We start from the raw sequence: 27,005 nt of genomic DNA on the forward strand, positions 1-27,005 counted from the left end.
CTGGTCTGGTCGTTCCCTCATGCGAACTGGCCGTAGCCCGGGTGCACGGTCGGGGCCCAAGCTCTCGGGCTGGTATGTTGACGCTGTCAACGGTTTGGCCGGAGCCGGTTTTTGCGAGAGCAGCCCCCGAGCCTCTGCACAGGGCGAGAGGACGATCAGGGACAGACTCGACTTTTACATACGCCCCTACGTCGCCTTTCCGCAAGGAGGAGGGGGGGAGTGCGCCATGTTACCCTCGATGGGCACCGAACATGGTGTCTCCGGTGAGCTGCAAGCGGGTAATCCGAGTGGATGTCCGTGCCCCGTTCGTTGGGGGTCGGCTAGGGGCCCAGAGGCACGCCCAAAAGTACCTGCGGGTGATTTGCCGGACCCGGTCCCCTGGCGACGGGGTCCGAGGGCTCGATGCCTCCCTCCGATGGGATTCCGTTACAAGATCGTTCCCGCTGGTCTCGTAAATGTCCTAGGGTACCTCAGGAGCGCAGCCCGAGCCTCGGTTATGTATCGAACGTACCCCTGGTCATCCCTCGCTCGGTGTCTGAGGCGACTGTGAACCCTTCGGGGGCCAGCCTTCGAACCCCTGATCAGTAATGGGCACGGAGCCCGAGTAGCCTGAGGCGGCCATGGAACCCTTCGGGGGGCTGGCCTTCGAACCCCTGACCAGTAGTGGGTGTCGGGCCCACGCGATCTGAGGCGACTGTTGAACCCTTCGGAGGGCCAGTCTTCGAACCCCTGATCAGTAGGGGGGGCTCGGAGCCCGGTTCCTTCGCGGAGAAGGATCCTTTTCGGGGTATCCCCCTTTCCCGGTCCCTGTTGCAAGAGATAGAGAAAGAGGAAAAAGGAAAAGGATACGAAATCGAACGACGTGGCGTACCTTTTCTGACGCGGTTATTACGGCGAAGGTGAAGCGTCGCGCGCTCCTCCCGTCAGAGGCGCCGCCTGTCCCGCCACGGAGTTAATGCGATGGGGCGAGTGGTTGGCGGGGCGGCCGTTGCGCGTGCGCGATCCGTTCGAGGAACGGGTCACGGGTGCACCGTCTTCACACCGTGGGAGGAGGCTCTCTTGCTGTCCCAGGATGAGACGTGAGCCTGGCTGACGACGTGACTGCTGCGCCCGCCCGCCTGCCATCGCCATTACTGCCGGCCCACTTTCGGTCGCTTTGACCAACGCGCCAGGCTGGCGCTGCTGGGTCGCCTCGAGTCGCGGCATAGGCTCCGCAACCGAAGAGGCGCGACGGTGGCACAAGTGGCGGTGCGGTTGCTTGCATGCAGCAACTGGCGCGCCGGTTGCTTGACGCGTGGGCCTGGGCTTCCAAGCTGGCGTGTCAGAAGTCGGAGAAGCGCGTCCACCTGGCGCGGTTGCATGCCGCCTGCATGGCTGCCCGCCCCTTCCGCCCGTTGGTCTGGGCAAAAGTGGGGGGTCGCTTGTAACCGCTGGACGGTCGTGCGCACCACGCGCGGCGGTTTGGCTTCTTCTGCCCTGAGCTGGTTTGCATGACATGCGGGACCCAGCCCCCGAGTCGCAGGGGAGGGCCTTGGAGCGTGTTGGAGAAGACTCAGCCCGTGGCGTCTGGGGGCGCACGTAGGGAGAGTTGCCTTTAAAAGGAGGGAGACTCCTTTCAGAAGGCAACCGTGTCTTCTTCCTCCCTTATGCGTCGTGTCTTTCCATCTTCCAAGCCCCCGGATGGGGGGTACCCGCCGCCTTTCCGCCTCCTCGTTGGAGGAACGCAACTCTATGGGAGTTGGTACCTCTCAGCCATCGTTCGGCTTCAAGGATTTTCATCATGCAGCCCGGCTGCACCCCTCCACCGGTGGTCACCCAGGATGGCGACCTCCGGCTTGATGGTGGGGGAAAGCGAGCCGGGCTGCGGCCTCTGCCCCTCCCTCAGCCTCAAGGATTTTCATCACCAAAGCTGGGGAGGGGAGAGTGCCGAGTTGGGGTCGGCCCCTGCGCGGGCGGTGGCCCGCTCCTTCACTCAGTGATCGGAGGGAAGGGCGGCCGTCGTCCGTGGCGCTGGCAGCTGCAGCGTGCCTGGCTTTCGGGCGCGAGTGGCTTCGGAGCCGCTTGCGGTGCCGGCATCCGCCACGACAGCTTGAAGAGGTTCTGCTGCCGGCGAGATAGCCGGGGCCGGCCACGGACTGACCTCCAACTCTACGGCCTTCTGCCCGTCCTTGCCTTACGAGTTTTGGCATGGGCGGGGGCCTCCTGGCGGCGGCATCCAGCCTGAGGTCAGCGTTGCCGCTGCTTGGCCCCCCGAAGCAGAAGTCGTCGTCGTCGCCGCTGCTGGAGCAGGTGACGGCGCGCCATTCGTCGGCCTTCCGTTGCTCCGCAGGCCTTCCCCCTCGGAGTGGGGTTGTTCGTACCTGCGGAGGGGGAATCGGAGTTCCGTTCGTAATGGCATCTCGAATGCCGGTGTGTTTGTTCATTGTGGCTGTCGAGGCCTGAACATGTATGTAATTTCGGCACGGAGCCGTGTTTTTTCCTCATTTTCGAGCGCTAAGTCTCGCCTGTTGATTATCTGAACCGCTTTACCAAGCCTGAGTCGCCCCGTGTCAAGGTGACGAGTGAGGTATTCGTATCCCGGAGGCGTAGGAATCCCTCGGCCCGATCGGCCTTGTTGTCTGGGGCTCCTCTAGCTTAGTTAAAGAGACCCCTCGGCCGCCCTTCGATGAGCCGAGGCCAGGGGTAGCGATATCAGTATGAACAGAGGCGGAGTTGGCTCGAGAATGGGAACCTGGTTGGCCGGAGCCTAGCCGTGTTGTCCGTCAGCGGAGCCGACGCCAAAGTCGATCAGCCGAGGCCTCGGGTCGGGCTGGCGCCCTTGGAAGCCGGTTGGCCGAGGCCCCAGGGGTAACCGGCCGAGCCGCCTGCTCGGGCCGGATTCCCGGAGGAATCCCTGGACCGCGTCGCCGTCCGAGGCTGGGTCGGATTCTGCTGAAGACGTCGTCGATGCCGAGGGTGCTACGGCTCCCTTCAGCGTGAAGACCCGAGCCTGCAGGATCAGATCGTCTTGTAGCGTGTGCCTTCTGCGGCCGCCGAGGCCAGAAAACACACCCTCTCCGTGCTTGCGAAGCTGCGTCTTTTTTCCTCTTGTTTCGAGCATCTGGACTCTGTCGGTAACAGGGATGTTTGTGTGAGCGAGAGTTGCTTCTCGCGGAAGGGACGAGTGAGGTTTCCGTATCCCAGAGGCGTGGGAATCCCTCGGCTCGGTCGGCCTTGCCGCTTACGCGTACTTTCACCCATTCATGAGGCCCTGTCCCCGACTTAGTCGAGAAAGCTTGAAGGACTGCTTCGGCAGGAGAGCTTCCGAACGTGAAGACTTGTTCGGTCCACGGAGTCGCTTTATCCGAGCGTGAGTTACTTATCGCAGAAGGTGATGAGTGAGGTATCCGTATCCCGGAGGCGTAGGAGTCCCTCGGCTCGGTCAGCCTTGGCTGCTTACGTGTACTCCGTCGTTTCCAGGATCCGCTTTCCGAAGTAGTCAAGAAGCACGAAAGTAATCCTGCTAAAAAGAGATCCTTTTTCGAGGAAAAATTCGACGCAGAGGGGGTCTCCCCCCTTTTAGCCCCCGAGGGAGGGTCGGGCTTTGCCGAGGCTAGGCCGACCCTTCCTTGACGACTAAACTTTGCGTAGGTGCGAGGTATATGAACAACTTGGAAACATCTTAAGGGTAGAAGCGACGTAGCTGTTTGATGTTCCCAGCGTTGCCGTAGATCTCGCCTTGATTGTTGGCCAGCTTGTATGTTCCGGGCTTCAGAACTTTGGCGATGACGAATGGCCCTTCCCAAGGGGGCGTGAGCTTGTGCCTCCCTCGGGCGTCTTGCCACAGCCGAAGCACCAGATCGCCCACCTGGAGGTCTCGGGACCGGACCCCTCGGGCGTGGTAGCGTCGCAGGGACTGCTGGTACCACGCCGAGTGTAGTAAGGCCCTGTCCCGAGCCTCCTCCAGCTGGTCCAGCGATTCTTCTCGGCTAGCTTGGTTGCTTTGATCGGTGTAGGCCCTCGTCCTCGGGGAGTCGTATTCCAGGTCAGTGGGCAAGATAGCTTCAGCCCCGTAGACCAGGAAAAACGGCGTGAAACCCGTGGCACGACTCGGCGTCGTCCTTAGGCTCTAGACCACCGAGGGGAGTTCCTTCATCCACCGCTTGCCGAACTTGTTGAGGTCGTTGTAGATCCGAGGCTTGAGCCCTTGTAGAATCATGCCGTTGGCACGCTCTACTTGCCCATTCGACATGGGATGAGCCACGGCGGCCCAGTCCACCCGGATATGGTGATCCTCGCAAAAATCCAAGAATTTTTTGCCGGTGAACTGGGTGCCGTTGTCGGTGATGATGGAGTTCGGGACCCCGAAGCGATGGATGATGTTGGTGAAGAACGCCACCGCCTGCTCGGACCTGATGCTGTTCAGAGGTCGGACCTCGATCCACTTGGAGAATTTGTCGATGGCGACTAGCAGGTGCGTGTAGCCCCCGGGCGCCTTCTGCAAGGGACCGACGAGGTCCAGACCCCATACAGCGAAGGGCCAGGTGATGGGTATTGTCTGCAGAGCCTGAGCGGGCAGGTGGGTCCGCTTTGCATAGAATTGGCACCCTTCGCAGGTGCGGACAATTCTAGTGGCGTCAACCACCGCCGTTGGCCAGTAGAAGCCTTGCCGGAAAGCATTCCCGACAAGGGCTCGGGGCGCTGCGTGATGGCCACAAGCCCCCGAGTGTATTTCCTGCAGCAGTTCCCGACCTTCGGCGATGGAGATGCATCGCTGGAGGATGCCCAAGGGGCTGCGATGGTAGAGCTCCTCTTCATCGCCCAGCAAGACGAACGACTTGGCGTGTCGCGCTACCCGCCGAGCCTCGACTTGGTCGGGGGGTAGCTCTCCTCGACGGAGATATTGCAGGTACGGGGCCTGCCAATCTCGATCTGGCGTGGCCCCGCTCTGCTCTTCCTCGACGTCCAGTGCCTCGCCCTCGGGGGCCGAGGGTACCTCGGGCTGTGCCGAGGGTGCCTCGGGCTGAGCCGAGGGTACCTCGGGCTCGGGCGCGTCGTCGATCTTGACAGAGGGTTGATGCAGATCCCGGGAGAAGACGTCCGGGGGGACCGTCGTTCGCCCCGAGGCTATTTTAGCCAGCTCGTCTGCGGTTTCATTGTAGCGCCGAGCGATGTGGTTGAGCTCGAGCCCGAAGAACTTGTCTTCCAGGCGCCGAACCTCGTCGCAGTAGGCCTCCATCTTCGGGTCGCGACAGTGGGAGTTCTTCATGACTTGGTCGATGACGAGCTGCGAATCACCGCGGGCGTCGAGGCGTCTGACCCCTAGCTCGATGGCGATCCGCAACCCGTTGACCAGAGCTTCGTACTCGGCCACATTGTTGGACGCCGGGAAATGGAGGCGCAGCACGTAGCGCAGGTGCTTTCCAAGGGGCGAGATGAAGAGCAGGCCCGCGCCGGCTCCTGTCTTCATCAGCGACCCGTCGAAAAACATGGTCCAGAGCTCCGGTTGGATCGGAGCCGTCGGCAACTGGGTGTCGACCCATTCGGCCACGAAGTCCGCCAACACCTGGGACTTGATGGCCTTCCGAGGGGCGAACGAGATCGTTTCGCCCATGATTTCCACCGCCCACTTTGCGATCCTGCCCGAGGCCTCTCGGCACTGGATGATCTCCCCCAGGGGGAAGGATGACACCACAGTTACCGGATGAGACTCGAAGTAGTGTCGTAACTTCCGCCTTGTCAGGATCACAGCATACAGCAGCTTTTGAACTTGTGGGTAGCGGATCTTGGTCTCGGACAGTACTTCGCTGACGAAGTAGACCGGCCTCTGAACGGGCAATGCATGCCCTTCCTCTTGCCTCTCGACCACAATCGCGGCGCTAACCACCTGAGTGGTCGCGGCGACGTAGACCAAGAGGGCTTCTCCATCCGCCGGGGGCACCAAGACAGGCGCCTTTGTAAGGAGCGCCTTCAGGTTCCCGAGGGCTTCCTCGGCCTCAGGGGTCCAAGCGAAACACTCGGTCTTCCTTAAGAGGCGGTACAGAGGCAGACCTCTTTCGCCGAGGCGTGAGATGAAGCGGCTCAGGGCCGCGAGGCATCCCATGACCCTCTGTACACCTTTTAAGTCCTTGATGGGTCCCATGCTGGTGATGGCCGCGATCTTCTCCGGGTTGGCTTCAATGCCTCGCTCGGAGACGATGAACCCTAGGAGCATGCCTCGGGGCACCCCGAAGACACACTTCTCAGGATTGAGCTTGACTCCTTTCGCCTTGAGACATCGGAATGTCACTTCAAGGTCGGAGAGGAGGTCGGAAGCCTTCCTTGTCTTGACCATGATGTCATCGACGTAGGCCTCGACTGTGCGACCGATGTGTTCGCCGAACACATGGTTCATGCACCGCTGGTACGTCGCGCCCGCATTCCTCAAACCGAACGGCATGGTGACATAGCAGTACATGCCGAACGGCGTGATGAAAGAAGTCGCGAGCTGGTCGGACTCTTTCATCCGGATCTGGTGATACCCTGAGTAGGCATCGAGGAAGGACAGGGTTTCGCACCCAGCGGTGGAATCCACGATTTGATCGATGTGAGGCAGAGGGTAGGGAACCTTCGGACATGCTTTGTTGAGACCAGTGTAGTCTACACACATCCGCCATTTCCCCCCTTTCTTCCTCACAAGCACAGGGTTGGCAAGCCATTCGGGATGGAATACCTCTTTGATGAACCCTGCTGCCATTAGCTTGTGGATCTCTTCGCCAATCACTCTACGCTTCTCCTCGTCGAATCGGCGCAGAGGCTGCCTGACGGGTCGGGCTCCGGCCCGAATATCCAGCGAGTGCTCGGCGACATCCCTCGGTATGCCGGGCATGTCCGAGGGACTCCACGCAAAGACGTCGGCGTTTGCGCGGAGAAAGTCGACGAGCACTGCTTCCTATTTGGGGTCGAGCCCGGAATCGATCCGGATCTGCTTGGTGGTGTCGCCACTGGGGTCAAGAGGGACGGCCTTAACCGTCTCCGCTGGCTCGAAGTTGCCGGCATGGCGCTTCACGTCTGGCACCTCCTTGGAGAGGTTCTCCAGGTCGGCGATGAGGGCCTCGGACTCGGCGAGGGCCTCGGCGTACTCCTCGCACTCCACGTCGCATTCGAACGCGTGTTTGTACGTGGGGCCGACGGTGATGACCCCGTTGGGGCCCGGCATCTTGAGCTTCAGGTAGGTGTAGTTGGGGACGGCCATGAACTCCGCGTAGCATGGCCTCCCTAATACGGCGTGGTAGGTTCCTCGGAACCCGACCACCTCGAACGTCAGGGTCTCCCTCCAGAAGTTGGAGGGCGTCCCAAAGCAGACGGGGAGGTCGAGTCGCCCGAGGGGCTGGACGCGCTTCCCAGGGATGATCCCGTGGAAGGGCGCAGCGCCTGCTCGGACGGAGGACAGATCGACGCGCAGGAGCTTGAGGGTCTCGGCGTAGATGATGTTGAGGCAGCTGCCCCCATCCATCAGGACCTTGGTGAGCCTGACATTGCCGACAACGGGGTCGACGACGAGCGGGTATTTCCCCGGGCTCGGCACATGGTCGGGGTGGTCGGCCTGGTCGAAGGTGATGGGCTTGTCGGACCAGTCTAGGTAGACTGGCGCCGCCACCTTCACCGAGCAGACCTCCCGGCGCTCTTGCTTGCGATGCCGAGCCGAGGCATTCGCCGCATGCCCTCCACAGATCATGAAGCAGTCGCGGACCTCGGGGAACTCTCCTGCTTGGTGATCTTCGTTCTTGTCGTCGTCCCGGGCCTTGCCACCCTCGGCGGGTGGCCCGGCCCTGTGGAAGTGACGCCGAAGCATAACGCACTCCTCGAGGGTGTGCTTGACGGGCCCCTGATGGTAGGGGCACGGCTCCTTGAGCATCTTGTCGAAGAGGTTTGCACCTCCGGGGGGCTTCCGAGGGTTCTTGTACTCGGCGGCGGCGACAAGGTCCGCGTCAGCGGCGTCGCGTTTCGATTGCGACTTCTTCTTGCCTTTCTTCTTGGCGCCGCGCGGAGCAGACGCCTCGGGAGCCTCTTCCGATGGGCGGCCCTGGGGCTGCTTGTCCTTTCGGAAGATAGCCTCGACCGCCTCCTGGCCAGAGGCGAACTTGGTGGCGATGTCCATCAGCTCGCTCGCCCTGGTGGGGGTCTTGCGACCCAGCTTGCTCACCAGGTCGCGGCAAGTGGTGCCGGCGAGGAACGCGCCGATGACATCCGAGTCAGTGATGTTGGGCAGCTCGGTGCGCTGCTTCGAGAATCGCCGGATGTAGTCCCGGAGCGACTCCCCCGGCTGTTGCTGGCAGCTTCGAAGGTCCCAGGAATTCCCGGGGCGCACGTATGTGCCCTGGAAATTGCCAGCGAAGGCTTGGACCAAGTCGTCCCAGTTGGAGATCTGCCCCGGAGGCAGGTGTTCCAACCAGGCGCGAGCAGTGTCGGAGAGGAACAGGGGGAGGTTACGGATGATGAGGTTGTCGTCGTCCGTCCCACCCAGTTGGCAGGCGAGGCGGTAGTCCGCGAGCCACAGTTCCGGTCTCGTTTCCCCCGAGTACTTCGTGATAGTAGTCGGGGGTCGGAACCGGGTCGGGAATGGCGCCCGTCGGATGGCCCGACTGAAGGCCTGCGGACCGGGTGGTTCGGGCGAGGGACTCCGATCCTCCCCGCTGTCGTAGCGCCCCCCACGCCTGGGGTGGTAGCCTCGGCGCACCCTTTCGTCGAGGTGGGCCCGACGGTCGCGTCGATGGTGCTCGTTGCCGAGGTGGCCCGGGGCCGCAGGCGCGGTGTTGCGCGTGCGCCCGGTGTAGACCGAGGCTTCCCGCATGAATCGGGAAGTCGCGGCGTGAGGTTCCGAGGGATATCCTTGCCTTCGGGAGGCAGTGCTCTCGGCCCGTCGGGCCGCAGCGCCTTCCAGGAGATTCTTGAGCTCTCCCTGGATTCGTCGACCCTCGGTGGTTGATGGCTCCGGCATCGCGCGGAGGAGCATCGCTGCGGCTGCCAGGTTCTGACCAACCCCGCTGGATGCGGGCGGTGGCCTGACCCTGACATCGTTGGCGACGCGGTGCTGGAGACCTTGGGGCAGGTGACGTACTTCTCCGGCCAGGGGTTGGCCCGCCCATACCTGCCCGACGTCCCGATGGATCGGCTCAAGCGCTCCTGTTCCCTCGTTGAGCCTGGCCTGTGCCTCGCGGACTTGCTCGAGTTGTGGGTCGTAACCCCCCGCCGGAGCGGGGACCACAGCTAGCTCCCGTGGGATGTCGGCGCGAGGCACCGGCCTAGGAAGATCACCGTCCTCCGGCATGCCGAGATGGTTGCCTTCGGAGGGATCCCCTAGCTCGATGTGGAAACATTCGCGGCTTGGGCCGCAGCTCTCGTCGCCAAGGCTGCGGCTTCCGTCGGAACAGTCGGATAGGCAGTAGTCACATGCGGTCATGAAGTCCCGCATGGCACTGGGGTTGCCAAGTCTGGAGAAATCCCAACAGATGCTGGGATCGTCATCTTCCTCGGACCCAGAGGGCCCGTAGGTCGAGACGTCCGTCAGTCGGTCCCAAGGCGACCGCATACGAAACCCCAGTGGGGTTGCACTCGCCTCAATGAGAGCGCCCGCCAAAGCGAGGTCGTTTGGCGGGTTGAGGCCGAGTCGAAATGACGTAAGATGGGAGTTAGTCGGTACCTTTTGGTCGACGAGGAGCGACGTAGTCACATCGGGGACTGGTTGCACCGTCATCTCAGGTACGAGGGCGACGTCCTGCAGGCTTTCCGCGAGCGCGCCGGCGTCGTCTTCTTGCTCGGGGTCAGCGTGTCGCGGGGGGACGGCGCTTGCCTTCGTCTTGAACGCGAGGTCGACGTCCGGCGTGCCTTCCGTCGGGGCGTCGGGGGCGTCGATTCGCTCGACGGCCAACGAAGCGTGGCCTCCCGCTTGGCCTTGGTGGCCCCGCCTCCTCCTCCGTCGGCGGGGGAGAGAACGGAGCAAGCTCGAATGTTGCTCTTCCACCACGCGGGGAAGATGTCGTCGATTCCGCCGCCGGCGGGCGGGTTGTCGGCCGCCATTGTCATTGTCGCGCGGCGGTGGAAGAAGTATCATGTCGTAGCTGCCGTCGAAGGACATGAACTCAAGAGTCCCGAAACGAAGCACCGCCCCGGGCCGGAGAGGTTGCTGGAGACTGCCCATCTGGAGCTTGATGGGGAGCTGTTCGTCAGCACGCAGCAGGCCCCTACCTGGCGCGCCAACTGTCGGCGTTTCGAGACAGGGGGGTCCCTAAGCCGACGAGTGAGTGTGCTGCGTGCCCCAGCCCAGATGGGTCGAGAGCGTGGGCGAGCGCGAAGGGGGGAGAGGCGAGGTGGCCGGAGTCGGGCGTGAGAGAGGTGGAAGTCCCGCGGCCTTCGTGTTCGTCCCGCGCCCAGGTCGGGTGCGCTTGCAGTAGGGGGGTTACAAGCGTCCACGCGGGTGAGGGAAGCGAGCGGCCCCAAGAGAGCGCCTGTCCCGTCCTCGGTCCCGCGTGGCCAACCTTCTCTAAGAAGGCCCTGGTCCTCCCTTTTATAGTCGTAAGGAGAGGATCCAGGTGTACAATGGGGGGTGTAGCAGAGTGCTACGTGTCTAGCGGAGAGAGAGCTAGCGCCCTAGGTACATGCCAATGTGGCAGCCGGAGAGGTCTTGGCACCTTGCTGGCGTGATGTCGTGGCTGTCGGAGGTGCGACGGAGCCTGGCGGAGGGACAGTTGTTGGAGCGGTCGAGTCCTTGCTGACGTCGCCCTGCTTCCGTAAGAGAGCTGGGGGCCGCCGTCGTCACAGAGCTTGTGGAGCGCCATCATTGCCCATCTGGCGGAGCTGGCCGGATGGGACGCCGGTCTTGTTCTCCGTGACCCGAGTCGATTCGGGGTAGGACGATGATGGCGCTTCCTGTTGACGTGGCGGGTCTGTGCCCTAGGCAGGGTGACGTGGGGGCTCCTCCGAAGCCGAGGTTGAGTCTGTCCTCTGTTGCCGAGGCCGAGTCCGAGCCATGGGGTCGGGCGAGGCGGAGGTCGTTCGGCCGAGGCCAGGGCGGAGTCCGAGCCCTGGGGTCGGGCGAGGCGGAGTTTCGTCGTCTTCCGGGTCTTAGCCCGAGTCCGAGCCCTGGGGTCGGGCGGAGCGGAGTTCGCCGTCTTCCGGGTCTTAGCCCGAGTCCGAGCCCTGGGGTCGGGCGGAGCGGAGTTCGCCGTCTTCCGGGTCTTAGCCCGAGTCCGAGCCCTGGGGTCGGGCGGAGCGGAGTTCGTCGTGGCGCCTTTGTCAAGGCCTGACTGCCTGTCAGACTCACTCTGTCGAGTGGCACCGCAGTCGGAGTGGCGCAGGCGGCGCTGTCCTTCTGTCAGACTGGTCAGTGGAGCGGTGGAGTGACGGCGGTCACTTCGGCTCTGCCGGGGGGGCGCGTGTCAGGATAAAGGTGTCAGGCCACCTTTGCGTTAAATGCTCCTGCAACTTGGTCAGTCGGTGTGGCGATTTAGTCAGGGTTGCTTCTGAGCGAAGCCAAGGCCTCGGGCGAGCCGGTGATGTGTCCTCCGTAAAAAGGGGGGCCTCGGGCGAGACGGAAGTCTCTCGAGGTCGACTGCCCTTGGCCGAGGCTAGGCTCGGGTGAAGCGTGATCGAGTCACTCGTGTGGACTGATCCCTGACTTAATCGTACCCATCAGGCCTTTGCAGCTTTATGCTGATGGGGGTTACCAGCTGAGAATTAGGCGTCTTGAGGGTACCCCTAATTATGGTACCCGACAGACACCACGTCAGTTACTTCTAAGCGCCATGAGCGCAAGAAGTTTAGTAAGATCCCCCTACGTTATCCCCGCATTTCTAAACACGCTCCTTTACTTTTCGTCCCATTAGGCAAACCACCGGTTTTTAATAGTGAGGACTATTGTATGTGGAGTGATAAAATGAGGCATCATCTAACCTCACTCGACGCTAGTATTTGGGACATTGTTGAGTTTGGACACTACACGACGGTTGATCTTTAGCGACCCTTATTAGGTACCAACTGTTGGTTGCTAAAGGATAGGAACCGACGGTCAGTCGCTAAATCCTTTTGTAGCAACGGTCGGTTGGTCGCTAAAAGTCTAGAAATTTAACAACTTATGGTTGGTCGCTATAGATATCGTCGGGAACTAGCGGTGGGTCGCTATAGAGCAAGGATCAGTATCAAATATTATAGCCTGAACATACCTTGTAGTTGTTAGTGACTAAAAATTAATTAAAACAAGTAAACATTGATCGCTAAATTGCGTGGTGATTTATTTCTTTTTAATATTGCTTGTATGTATATTTCATGGTTTGTTTATGTATAGACATGACTATAGTATGCAACTGTGTTCTTTGTGCTTATATTAAATAGGGTAATAAATTTTTATTCAAATGTTTATTATTTATTTGCATTCGTAATAATTTATTCAAATGTTTATTATTTATTTGGTAAAATTTTATGAATTTTTGAGTAATTTAAAAATGCATTTCGAAATAAAAAAAAGAAAACTCTCCCTAACCCTAAGGCCCACTAGGGGCCCATCTACCTAACCCTAGCAGCCGCCTAGAAACCTAAATTACCGCTGCCCAGCTGTAACACCCCGGGGTCCACCAACACCCCGGAATGCTACTAAACAACACTTCTAACATCTATATATAAAATTTCGGCAGCATCCCCCTTGCAAAACTGCATAAATGAGGGGGGCAACAGTGTATAAACATATATCATGACAAAAACATACTAAGTATTATTAATCGGCTAGCAAAGAGAAGTTAAACATACGACATGAAGTGAATTAACTAGTGCGCACGACTAGTTAAAAAAACAAACTTCATTTGACAATAAGTTTCTAATTAAATTATGGCTGCGCCTGGGCAGCGTTATTGTGAGAGTGAAAGTGGGCGTGCTGCTACTCCCCTCATTCCCAACATGTATCAAGTACCTGCATTGAGTAATGCAAGAGTGAGATGACACATCTCAGCAAGTAAAATAATATCAAACTGTTTAACCACATAAGAACATTGTTTTACCACCACTTGATTCCACAACCTTCTTATTACGAAGGTGCAGCACGTATACAACGTACAACACACCTAGTCACCACACCTCGCAGGTAGAAACCACAATAGTAACATAGTAATGTCACACTTCATATATACCTCATGAGTGCAAATGTCTGCAAATGCAAGGATGACTTCTGCCTTCATACCTCTAAGGATATGAAGCCGCATCGTACCCCTCCTCGGGCAACGTACGATGCTAAAAATGTACCGGTACGGTCGGACCATAAGATCACGACATAACTTCAAAATGCAAGATGGATGATGCGATGAGCATGTCATGCCTACAACACTTCATATAACGTGATTCAAAAAAATACTTCAACTTCATCCAAGATGGAAATCAACCACATATATCATTACCAAATTATGATCATCCACAATATTAGACAATTGAGAATTAATACTTCCAAACAAATAAACTTCATCATAGAATTCAATGATTAACATAATTAAAACTTATGCATACTCAATGTCAGAGAATAGGATGCAACCCAAACGGTAGCAACCACCACTGTATTTACTTGCCTTTACCGGAAGTTCGGGCAAATCCCTAAGTACGATCCGGAAGTCCACCACCTGTTTTTTACACACAACTTAGTGCATCAATTTCACATAATCAGGCTCATAAACGACGCCGCACCTACGCACAAACTCAAACCCCGCCGCGGGTTGCATCTCTCCCCACACCCTCCAAACTGCAGCGGCGCTGCTTAATAATTTCATAACTTTAAAATTATGACAGCAGTGGTAACAAACAAAAACTCCAAAGGCATCTACATGAAATTCCCCACAAGTTTTGTATACAATTTATAATTAAATTCCAACATCTAATTAGCCTAAAACAGTCCACAAGATGAACCCTATAATCTGTTTTTTTGTCTTTTGGACAGCGACATACCCGGATTCAAACAGCGATATCTTTTAAAATATAATTCCAAATCAAGCACATAAGTACTTACTGGAAAGATAAGACAAAGCCCTACATGATTATCATACTGGTTAACACTAATTACCCACGAAAAATTCCCAGAAACTGTTAATACTACTGCTGTTCACCCACCTGAAAATTCTGTTTTTTTTGGACAGCAACATAACCGGATTCAAACAACGATATCTCCTAAATTATAACTCCAAATTGAGGGCATAAGTACTCGTTGGAAAGGTATGACAAAGCTCTACATGATTCTCCCACTGATCCCTGCTAATTGGCCACGAAAAATTCCCAGAAATCACTAGAACTACTGCTGTTCGTCCACCCACTAAATTTCTGGACAGCACCTCTACCAAATCGCATAGGTAAACATGTAACCAATTGGATTGCAGCACAAATACAACAAAATGATCACGAAAATCACCTTGGGTTCCTCCTTCTTTTCTTCCTTCTTCCTCCCTCCAAACTCCCATGGAAGACTCGCACCCACACGACGGACACCAAGCGGGGAGGCTCCACCTTGGAGAGGAAGAGGTGGGGGAGGCTAGGGTTGAGGGGTGGCGCTGCAATCACTTGGGGAAGAAGGAGAGGGATTGGGGCGGCTGCAAGAGTGGAAGAGAGAGGGGAGGGGCGGCCAAAGGGGTGGGGGAGTGAGAGGGAGGGGGCGGCTAGGGTTTAGGGGGGAACTAATGGGCTCCCCACCGCCGGATCGAGATCCACGGCCCAAACTCGCTCTCACGTCTGCTCTCGACCCCAACGCACAAATCCAACAAGTATTCTACTGTTTTATTGGTGAATGCTTCCTAAAAAACTCCAACCTCAACTACACAGATCACGAAAGAAAAGGGAAAAATACATTTAACTTCTTTTCAGAAAATTGGGTATCACACTCTACCCCCCTTAAAAAGAATTCGACCTCGAATTCCGACGCTTCTATCGGAACGACAAGGAAAGATCAATGAATCAACAAAACTCACACATAAAGAAAGGTTCGGGTACTTCTGCCGCATCAGCTCCTCAAGCTCCTAGGATTCTAAGATACGCAGCAGACGACACTCTAGAGTCTGGTCTTGCTACACAGGAATCGGCTTTAGCTCGATTTGATGGTCTGGATTCCGCAAATACTTCCTCAACATAAAGACATGGAATATATGGTGTACTCTGATCATAGACTCCGACAATTGTAGGTGCTAAGCCAAGCTGCCAACTCGGGCTAAGATAGTAGACGGTCCTATATAACTCGAACAAAGCTTTCCTAACACCAAATCAACATTGACACATGCAAGTACTTCAATAAATATATATATATGAATGCAATACATACTGTGCTCAAATAGCCTAAACCAAACCTATCCAAACAAGAGTAACTTCAAAAGATCAATTTAATGCTTGCATATTTCTAGACAGCAACACAACAGTTATTTGTTTTCCTCATAACTCACAAAATATGCATCCAATAGAAGTAAACTAGGACTTTATGGAAAGCTTACAAAGTCCACTATACCCTTGGTATTATCATCACCACAAGATTTGACACTTAGAAAGGCCAAACAATGCGAAACGTAAATTTTGTCCAGACTTGAACAGAATTCAACTACTCACTTCAAAAAATCCATAATTGGAGTCTCAGTCATCCCATTCAGGCGCTCCTAGACTTTTTAGAAAGCCAGTAAAATTGTCTATATTTCATTTATAAACCTATCAGGTTAATTCAATGCATATCAAGATCAAAAGACATAAGAAAGGCTTTGCTGTCCAAATTTGGACAGATTCAAAGATTCCAATTAAAACAGATGTAGCTTAACTTATAGGTCACCAAAAAGGGTGATCCAAAATTTGTTGGAAAGCTTAAGGAAAGTACTACCACTTCTTTATAATTTATAAGAACTGATTCGAAGTTTAACTTGGGCAAACAAGGTCAGTTTCGAAATCTGTACAGAATCTGGACAGATTCCAAGACTAGACTTGAGAAAATCATAACTCCCAAACTACTAGACCTATGGTCATGAAATTTTACACAAGTAAGATGAAGAAGTTGGCTACAACTTTTTATATACAACACCTCTACCGAAAACATGGTGTAATTCATTGAACTAGCGGCATAACCAAAACTGGTCATGTAGTCCCAAACAGCAAGCAATAGATTTATTCAGGTTCTATACTCTTCTAAGATTAAGCGTTCATCGAAGGACTAATAACTTTAGGTTCTTCATTACGAGACACTTAGAGCCAACATAAGGGTAGAAGCAATATGCTTACTTTTTAAATCATTTTAAGCCTGATCTCACATCATGCAAGCAAGAATCAATTTAAGTATACTATGCCTGCCCATATATCCATCCAATAACTCAGACAATCTGCATCTCCACCTAGACTTCACACGACGTAACTATTTCATACTTACGCAAACACGCCAAGACCAGAAAACATGGCTTCACAACAATATGTACTGGCCTATTCAAATATCCCTCGCTATCTCTCTGTTTCAGCCCACGCTCCACATATACAACAACAAGATAACTATCACAACCACTACATCTATTCCCTCCCACCATACAACATAATTAACATGGATTGCGAAAGAGCTCACCATAACTAAACCAAACTCCCAAAGAAATATCCCTAAATAGAAAATTGATAATCAACAACACAAATGCTCATTCTGTCTCTACCTCTTTCACTATAAAAGCAATGATAACAAAGAAATATTGTAAAATCATCTAAACTTCATGACCTACAACTTTTGTATTCAAAGGATAAACAAAGTTTTTTTATCTCCATTTTTTTAATTTGGCTTGTAAGGTGACATACATGATCTGCCACCAGAACCTGACGGAACATGACCCATAAATTCAAAACCTCATAACTCTCTGCATCTAACAAAATTTTACAAATATAAACTCATTGAAAAGATTATAACATCCCCTAAAACTTTTATTATAATGAGTGTCTCAGAATTGGTTTTCAAACCGATAAAACAATGCAACTGCTTTGTTGCAAAACTGATAGGTTAGAAACAATGGACAACTAAAATTTAAAATACTATAACTCCTGCTATACTCAACTTAAAACTACAACAAACATGCGTTGGAAAAGTTTGGAAATTGTCCACGACTTTTGCAATAAAGTTCCACCCAAATTTATCTTTATAGCCCTCAACTCTGCATGACCTACAGCTAAACTCAGCCTGAGATACTACACATCAGAGATTCGACTTATATCCGGACAACCACCTCTCCCAATCTATTTAACAGACAATTACAAGTAAATACCCATTAAAAAGTACTAAGAAAAATTAAAAGTTTTTCTTAAAGAGAATTCCCAAATTTGGGCTCTGAAACTATCAAAACGCGGTCGATTTATTAGTGGTTTTAACGACACCTAAAGTTCAGACACAACGGTGCAACAACTTCAGAGTAGCCTAACTCCAATTATATGTAATGAAAATTACAAACCAATACTCTTTGGGAAGATCATGAAATTACTAAAACTTTCATAATCCAACAAAACCCAAAATTTACCGTATTCAATGTCTATACTTTCGTACAAAATTAAGGCTGCTATAGGAAACCCATAACTCTCAAATGTTTAGACCAAACTGGGTGATTGAGCATCCTATGCAAAGATGAAGAAACCTACTATGGCCCTGTTTGGCACAGCTGCTGCTTGTTGAAAAAGCAGCTTATCTGATAAGCTGGTGAAAAGCAGCTTCTGCTTGTTGGCTGCTTTTAGTGTATTCTGAGAAGCAGCTGAACTGATAAGCTGCTGCAGAAGCTAGCTGTTTGGCAGAAGTTCTGCTTAAATTTGTGAAGAAGCTGAAAATAAGTTGTGCCAAACAAGGCCTATAAAACATTCTAGATAAGTGAAGCCTGATTCAGCCTCCAACTAATTTAAAATGACTCCCAAAACGAAACAACACCTTACCCATAATAAAAAACAATATAAAATAAAACCCAAGGCATTGGCAGGTGCGACCAACATTAGGATTTTCCACTACCAAATGGGGATGCAACTCCCCAAAGCCTTTAAGCAACACTTTACCTAATAGGTTAGAACACTAAGCACCACAATCAACGAATTCAACAACCTCATTTGTTAATGCCACTAAGGTCAAACATCCATGTATCGACAATGTATGAAACACCTGACATACCCATCTCTAGCACTATAAAACATGGTTGTTATTACACTAGAATCCAACTATTAGAGCTCTCCACAACTATTGTTGACGTGAAGCAAATGGTGCTCATGTCATGTAACGTCTTTTCCTCCTCTCAAAAGAGATAAAATTTGCAATACTCATAAAGCAATGGAGGGATAACAAGAAAAACTAATGTACTTCTTGACACAGACTCATGCAAAAGCTTCATAAATATTACTTTCAATACTAAAATAATAACACAATACTATGCTCAACAGGAGTAATTGGACGTCAATAAGACAATCCACATAACCAAACTACCTTGATTAACCTCACATACAACAAAACCTACTATTACTGCACTTGAACAATTTGTACTTCGTGATATCACAGGATGCATTCAAAGTAGTAGACATACATGATCTATCAAACCATCATTCATATAAGAAAAATCTCAATCCGATGCAACAACCCCATCATTAAAGAGATTGATGACTAACAAACATAAGCAACTCCCAGTTAAGCATTGACTTCGTTTAAGATAAAGCGGTCCAAATAATGATTCAACAAGCATGCATAGAGAAACTGCTCATAAAAAAATCAAACTGCCATACAATGTTGGCAAATAAAAAAAATATAAAACGGGTTGTCAATATCGCCCACATGACTAGCCTGCAACAACTAAAAAAATATGCATAGCCTTTATGGCTATTGAAACAAGCCATAGAAGGAAAACATGCACGACATAAAATCCACTTGAAACCACCCTATTAATTGTTAAAAATAAGGTTGCACATAATAAGAAAACCTATCAGGTAGACATGGTTGGACTTATCAATCTACGTCATGTCACAAATTCACTCGAGTTTTACCAGTCTAAAGATTTCATAGACATTACAACGTTGCATCTGCTCTATAGAGACAAACCAATTTTATACTAAGATCAAGTTAGAAAGTAGCCACACTAGCCTAAAAAAAGTGAGGCGCAAAGCATTGCACCCATGGAAATATTACATTGATAAGTTGGGTTGTAACCCAACAGTCAATCAAACTCAACAACACCATAAAACTACATTATATAGTGTTTTCACACTACACCAAGTCGGATTAGACCCATTATACACAAGCTCAATAAACAATTGGTCCTATAAGTACAAGAACCCAAGAATCCTTTTGGGAAAAAAACATCCACAGTCAAGCATATAGAAATATATGATGGTAATAGCTCAGAGATTTGAAAACATTGCATCCCAAAAAAACATCATGACGATATGTATATAAAACAAGTACATTAGTAGCTTCACTTGCATAATATCTTCAATAACAACCACATCAAGAAACCAATACTAAATAGAAGTAACATATCATATCAAGCATTACGTCGTTAACGACATACCCCATCAAACCATAAAGAGATTTGGAGTAAGGAAGTTCTAGTCATCTATACAATAAAATACTAATATGAAAGAGATACGAACCCATACCCTTCCTATATGTGCAAGTGTGTCAAATTTATCTTCAAATTGCGTAGAATCTAAAGCCTATCCTTTGATACCAACTGTAACACCCCGGGGTCCACCAACACCCCGGAATGCTACTAAATAACACTTCTGACATCTATATATAAAATTTCGGCAGCATCCCCCTTGCAAAACTGCATAAATGAGGGGGGCAACAGTGTATAAACATATATCATGACAAAAACATACTAAGTATTATTAATCGGCTAGCAAAGAGAAGTTAAACATACGACATGAAGTGAATTAACTAGTGCGCACGACTAGTTAAAAAAACAAACTTCATTTGACAATAAGTTTCTAATTAAATCATGGCTGCGCCTGGGCAGCGTTATTGTGAGAGTGAAAGTGGACGTGTTGCTACTCCCCTCATTCCCAACATGTATCAAGTACCTGCATTGAGTAATGCAAGAGTGAGATGACACATCTCAGCAAGTAAAATAATATCAAACTGTTTAACCACATAAGAACATTGTTTTACCACCACTTGATTCCACAACCTTCTTATTACGAAGGTGCATCACGTATACAACGTACAACACACCTAGTCACCACACCTCGCAGGTAGAAACCACAATAGTAACATAGTAATGTCACACTTCATATATACCTCATGAGTGCAAATGTCTGCAAATGCAAGGATGACTTCTGCCTTCATACCTCTAAGGATATGAAGCCGCATCGTACCCCTCCTCGGGCAACGTACGATGCTAAAAATGTACCGGTACGGTCGGACCATAAGATCATGACATAACTTCAAAATGCAAGATGGATGATGCGATGAGCATGTCATGCCTACAACACTTCATATAACGTGATTCAAAAAAATACTTCAACTTCATCCAAGATGGGAATCAACCACATATATCATTACCAAATTATGATCATCCACAATATTAGACAATTGAGAATTAATACTTCCAAACAAATAAACTTCATCATAGAATTCAATGATTAACATAATTAAAACTTATACATACTCAATGTCAGGGAATAGGATGCAACCCAAACGGTAGCAACCACCACTGTATTTACTTGCCTTTACCGGAAGTTCGGGCAAATCTCTAAGTACGATCCGGAAGTCCACCACCTGTTTTTGACACACAACTTAGTGCACCAATTTCACATAATCAGGCTCATAAACGACGCCGCACCTACGCACAAACTCAAACCCCGCCGCGGGTTGCATCTCTCCCCACACCCTCCAAACTGCAGCGGCACTGCTTAATAATTTCATAACTTTAAAATTATGACAGCAGTGGTAACAAACAAAAACTCCAGAGGCATCTACATGAAATTCCCCACATGTTTTGTATACAATTTATAATTAAATTCCAAAATCTAATTAGCCTAAAACAGTCCACAAGATGAACCCTGTAATCTGTTTTTTTTTGTCTTTTGGACAGCGACATACCCGGATTCAAACAGCGATATCTTTTAAAATATAATTCCAAATCAATCACATAAGTACTTATTGGAAAGATAAGATAAAGCCCTACATGATTATCATACTGGTTAACATTAATTACCCACGAAAAATTCCCAGAAACTGCTAATACTACTGCTGTTCACCCACCTGAAAATTCTGTTTTTTTGGACAGCAACATAACCGGATTCAAACAACGATGTCTCCTAAATTATAACTCCAAATCGAGCGCATAACTACTCGTTGGAAAGGTATGACAAAGCTCTACATGATTCTCCCACTGATCCCTGCTAATTGCCCACGAAAAATTCCCAGAAATCACTAGAACTACTGCTGTTCGTCCACCCACTAAATTTCTGGACAGCACCTCTACCAAATCGCATAGGTAAACATGTAACCAATTGGATTGCAGCACAAATACAACAAAATGATCACGAAAATCACCTTGGGTTCCTCCTTCTTTTCTGTAACACTCCGGGTTCCACAAACAACCCGGAATGCTACTGAACTACACTTCCGACGTCCATATATAAAATTTCGGCAGCATCCCCTTTGCAAGATTGCATAAAAGAGGGGAAACAGAGTATAAACATATATCATGACTAAAACATACTAAGTATTATTAATCGGCTAGCAAGGGAAGATAAACATACGACCTGAACTGAATTAACCAGTGCGCACGACCATATAAAGAAAACAAACTTCCTTTGACAATAAGTTTCTAATTAAATCATGGCTGCGCCTGGGCAGCGTTATTGTGAGAGTAAAAGTGGACGTGCTGCTACTCCCCTCATTCCCAACATGTATAAAGTACCTGCATTGAGTAATGCAAGAGTGTGATGACATATCTCAGCAAGTAAAATAATATCAAACAGTTTAACCACATAAGAACATTGTTTTACCACCACTTGATTCCACAACCTTCTTATTACGAAGGTGCAGCACGTATACAACGTACAACACACCTAGTTACCACACCTCGCAGGTAGAAACCACAATAGTAACATAGTAATGTCACACTTCATATATTCCTCATGAGTGCAAATGTCTGCAAATGCAAGGATGACTTCTGCCTTCATACCACTAAGGATATGAAGCCGCATCGTACCCCTCCTCGGGCAACGTACGATGCTAAAAATGTACCGGTACGGTCGGACCATAAGATCATGACATAACTTCAAAATGCAAGATGGATGATGCGATGCGCATGTCATGCCTACAACACTTCATATAACATGATTCAAAAAGATACTTCAACTTCATCCAAGATGGGAATCAACCACATATATCATTACCAAATTATGATCATCCACAATATTAGACAATTGAGAATTAATACTTCCAAACAAATAAACTTCATCATAGAATTCAATGATTAACATAATTAAAACTTATGCATACTCAATGACAGGGAATAGGATGCAAACCAAACGGTAGCAACCACCATTGTATTTACTTGCCTTTACCGGAAGTTCGGGCAAATCCCTAAGTACGATCCGGAAGTCCACCACCTTGGGTTCTCCCCCTTTTCTTCCTCCCTTCCTCTCTCCACCGAAAACCGTTGAAGATTTGCACCACGTGACGGAGATCCGAGCGGCAACGAATGGCACCATGGGAGGAGGAGATGGGGGGCGGCTAGGGTTTGATGTGTGGCTGCAAGTGCTTGAGAAAGGAGGAGATGGAGGGGGGCGGCCAAGAGGGTAGGGGAATGGGGGGCGGCTGCACAAAGAATGGGGGGGTTAGGGGGAGGGCGGCTAGGGTTATGGGGGTTAGTGGGCCGAAACAAGATTTGCGGCCCAACACGCCCACGCGACGGCTCCCGACCCCGATGCAAGCGCCTAACCAAAGAAATTCTACTGCCCTACTGGTGAATGTTTTTCCTCAAATTCCAAATTACCAAAACGCAACCACCGAAAGAGAGAAAAAAACAAAAAGAATACCCTCCAACTTCTCTTCTTTGCAAACCGGGTGTCACATTTTCTTCCTTCTTCCTCCCTCCAAACTCCCATGGAAGACTCGCACCCACACGACGGACACCAAGCGGGGAGGCTCCACCTTGGAGAGGAAGAGGTGGGGGGGCTAGGGTTGAGGGGTGGCGCTGCAATCACTTGGGGAAGAAGGAGAGGGATTGGGGCGGCTGCAAGAGTGGAAGAGAGAGGGGAGGGGCGGCCAAAGGGGTGGGGGAGTGAGAGGGAGGGGGCGGCTAGGGTTTAGGGGGGGAAACTAATGGGCTCCCCACCGCCGGATCGAGATCCACGGCCCAAACTCGCTCTCACGTCTGCTCCCGACCCCAACGCACAAATCCAACAAGTATTCTACTGTTTTATTGGTGAATGTTTCCTAAAAAACTTCAACCTCAACTACACAGATCACGAAAGAAAAGGGAAAAATACATTTAACTTCTTTTCAGAAAATTGGGTATCACACCAGCCAGCCTCTCCAGTCTCCACACGAGGCACGCCGTCGCCGTGGCCTCTCCCTCACTCCACGCCGCGTCGCCACCGCTTCTGCTTCCTGCATCCTGCTCCTGCCGTCCTGCGTCCTCACTCTTCAATCCCTCTCGGCTCTTAGGCGGTCAAGCCCTTGGCCTCTCCCTCGACACCAGCTACGGGCCGCCCTCGACGTCAGCCGCGACGCCGCCTTCGACGATGCCCTCGACACCGGCCGCCCTCAACACCAACACAAAAATTTGTTCACAAGCAAGGAGAGAAGAAGTAGCCAGATTGCTATTCGAGTAAAATCCAAGCCGGATTCATTTGTGTGCTGGAGGTTAGCACGACACGTGCTGTGTGTGATGGCTCAGGTGTTCAGCGAAGGTACTACCATGTGCTCCTCTCACATACTTGACACAGAGAGAAAAGACAAACACACACAACACAAGCACGGGTTTCTTCAATTATTTATAGCTGACATGCATGTTTTACTATGTCAGACTGCTTTCGTAGCCGAAATTTGAGTCTGGCAAAGCAGACTAGATCAACTAGCTACAACCCTGAACCCTGGGTACAAGAAAATATTGATTGAGTTCTATATGAAAAAAATATGTGTGCTCCAGATTTACATGGCTTGTATCTATGTTTAATTAAGACTATGTTTGTAATTTTTTATTTGTTGTTAAGTTATGAATATATGTCATTTCCTCATGAGACTGTAATTAGCTCTTGTATCAATTGGTGCACTATTTTCTATTGAGTTCAAGTGTGGTTCTCTAAGCTTTAGACTTTGTTATGCACTCGATTCTCCGTATACAGTTGGTCGTGGAAGTACATGGGTTGCAAATTAGTTGTTGTCCCTGCTTAAGCAAGTAGCCTTGGTAGATTATGTGGTGTGCTCCAACAAGTTTGATATGTGAAGCTTATTACTTTTAAGTTTTAACTTGTAAGGCATTTTCAACATCCACGGAATGAGTTAATGACCATCCAACAAATACTTTAACTACTAAGGTCATGGATTTTAGATAAACATAATGATACATTTTGTAGGAGACCTTATTGTTCATATAGAGAAAATTGTTCTTGTGGTCTTGGTGAGATGCCATTTTCGACCTGCGTTTTATGTTCCTGGAGCTTAACAGTTACATCATGAAATTTCTCTCACCAACTTGCTTTCATAGGGTTGAACTATTCAATGGGGTGGGCCGTTTAGCTGAAGGATTCATACATAAAGTTGACAAAGGTGGCTCAGATGTTGAGTTATTAGAGGATGCTAGGATCATAGCTCCTCAAGGCATCCAATGGCATGTCTTTGCTGCGTTTGGTGAGTCTTGTGAAACTGATGTACTATGTAAACCAGGAGAATTTTTTATTCCATCCTATAATCACTTTATTATTTCTAATCCTCAGGGACACTGAAAGGCGGACGTGCGGATTGGCTTATAGAGAAATGTACTGTATGTTACACACATTTTGGGTCTTCTTATTCATTGTCTACTTCTAAGTCTGTTTTGTTTTCCTATTTAGGAACTTGGATCTTCTAGTGTTACCCCTCTCTTGACAGAACGATGTCACACAATAGCGGAAAATCAGGTGGACAGGCTGCAACGCCTTGTGCTGGCTGCAGTTAAACAATGTATGGAGTTTGGGTATCACCTCCGTTCTTGGCCTGTTAAACAATGTATGGAGTTTGGGAGCCTGTTAAATGATTTTGTAAAGTGTTTGCAAATATGTGCAAAACATAATAACATGTGTAGGTTTTGTGAATGATTTTGTTGTGGTGCTTGTTGATGGTTTATGTGATGTGGATCTATCATTGTGCAATACTAATTAAATTTGTATATCTATGTGATTATGTGTATAAAAATTGGTGATTTGTGATGCTTTTGTATATATAACAGTTGTTGAATGCTAATTAATGGTATATTATCATTATTAACGACTATAACTAGGGGCAACTTTCTGTTGGTTGCTAAATGTATAGTATAACGACTCACGATTGGTTGCTAAATCTATAGTACAACAACCCACGGTTGGTCGCTAAATATACAATATTAGCAACGGACGGTCGGTCGCTAAAAAGATGTCGGTCGCTCAAGCCTTTAGCGACGGCACTTACAGCGACTATCCTTATGGGTCGCTAAAAGTTTTTAGCGACCAACCGTAGGTCGCTGAAGGCCGTTTTAGCAACCAACCGTAGGTCGCTATAAGTGAACCGTCGTGTAGTGGGAGCGCAGGTACCCGTAGGGGATGAAGGATACGACTCGGACAAGGTCGCCCAAATCCAGCACTTCAACTCCCATGCCACTACTATACTCCTCGCCTCTCTATGTCGAGAGGAGTATAATAAAGTGCAAGGGTTGAAGAGCGCCAAGGAGGTTTAGGACGTGCTCAATACCGCGCACGAGGGAGATGAGGTGACCAAGATCACCAAACGGGAGACGATCGAGGGGGAGCTCGGTCGTTTCGTCCTCAACCAAGGAGAGGAGCCACAAGCTATGTACAACCGGCTTAAGACCTTGGTGAATCAAGTGCGCAACCTCGGGAGTACCAAATGGGATGACCATGAAATGGTCAAGGTTATTCTAAGATCACTCATTTTTCGCAATCCTACGCAAGTTCAATTAATACGTGGTGATCCTAGATATAAGCGAATGTCTCTCGAGGAGGTTATAGAAAAGTTTGTGAGCTTTGAATTGATGATCAAAGGCTCCAAACAAATCGTCAACTTGGAGCAAGGCGGCACCTCCACACCCGAGGTGCAACCCGTCGCATTCAAAGCGACGGAGGAGAAGAAAGAAGAGTCTACATCAAGTAGGCTCTCCATCGACGCCTCCAAGCTCGACAATGAGGAGATGGCGCTCATCATCAAGAGCTTCCGTCAAATCCTCAAGCAAAGGAGGGTAAGGACTACAAACCCCGCTCCAAAAGGGTGTGCTACAAATGTGGTAAGCCCAGTCATTTTATCGCTAAATGCCCTATGTCTAGTGATAGTGACAGGGACAATGACAATAAGTGGAAGAAGAAGGAAAAGAAGAAATACTACAAGAAGAAGGGCGGTGATGCCCACGTGTGTCGGGAATGGGACTCTGACATAAGCTCCATCGACTCCTCCTCCGACGAGGATGCCGCAAACATCGCCGTCAACAAGGGACTTCTCTTCCCCAACGTCGGCCACAAGTGCCTCATGGCAAAGGATGACAAAAGGAAGAAGGTAAAATCTAGAGCCTCCACAAAATATACAACATCTAGTGATGAGGGTAGCTCTAGTGAAGATGAGGATTGAAAGTCGCCTAGAGGGGGGTGAATAGAGCGAAACTGAAATTTACAAAATTAATCACAACTACAAGTTGGGTTAGCGTTAGAAATATAATCAAGTCCGCGAGAGAGGGCACAAAACAAATCGTAAGCAAATAAAGAGTGTGACACGCGGATTTGTTTTACCGAGGTTCGGTTCTCGCAAACCTACTCCCCGTTGAGGTGGTCACAAAGACCGGGTCTCTTTCAACCCTTTCCCT

The 27,005-nt window shown here is 50.2% G+C and overlaps 1 protein-coding gene across 1 annotated transcript; it reads left to right on the top strand.

Annotated features, from left to right (window-relative positions):
• The first annotated feature begins 2,187 nt into the window (after positions 1 to 2,187).
• LOC103653089 (uncharacterized) lies at positions 2,188 to 25,328 on the top strand. The gene is made up of 4 exons (XM_035967592.1): positions 2,188 to 2,225; positions 24,669 to 24,811; positions 24,898 to 24,944; positions 25,015 to 25,328. Exons 1-4 carry the CDS (start codon positions 2,188 to 2,190, stop codon positions 25,255 to 25,257), a joined length of 471 nt encoding a protein of 156 aa, XP_035823485.1. The 3' UTR covers positions 25,258 to 25,328.
• Positions 25,329 to 27,005: the final 1,677 nt, after the last annotated feature.

The sequence above is a fragment of the Zea mays genome, chromosome 4 (assembly GCF_902167145.1).
Source record: "Zea mays cultivar B73 chromosome 4, Zm-B73-REFERENCE-NAM-5.0, whole genome shotgun sequence".
Lineage (NCBI taxonomy): Eukaryota > Viridiplantae > Streptophyta > Magnoliopsida > Poales > Poaceae > Zea > Zea mays.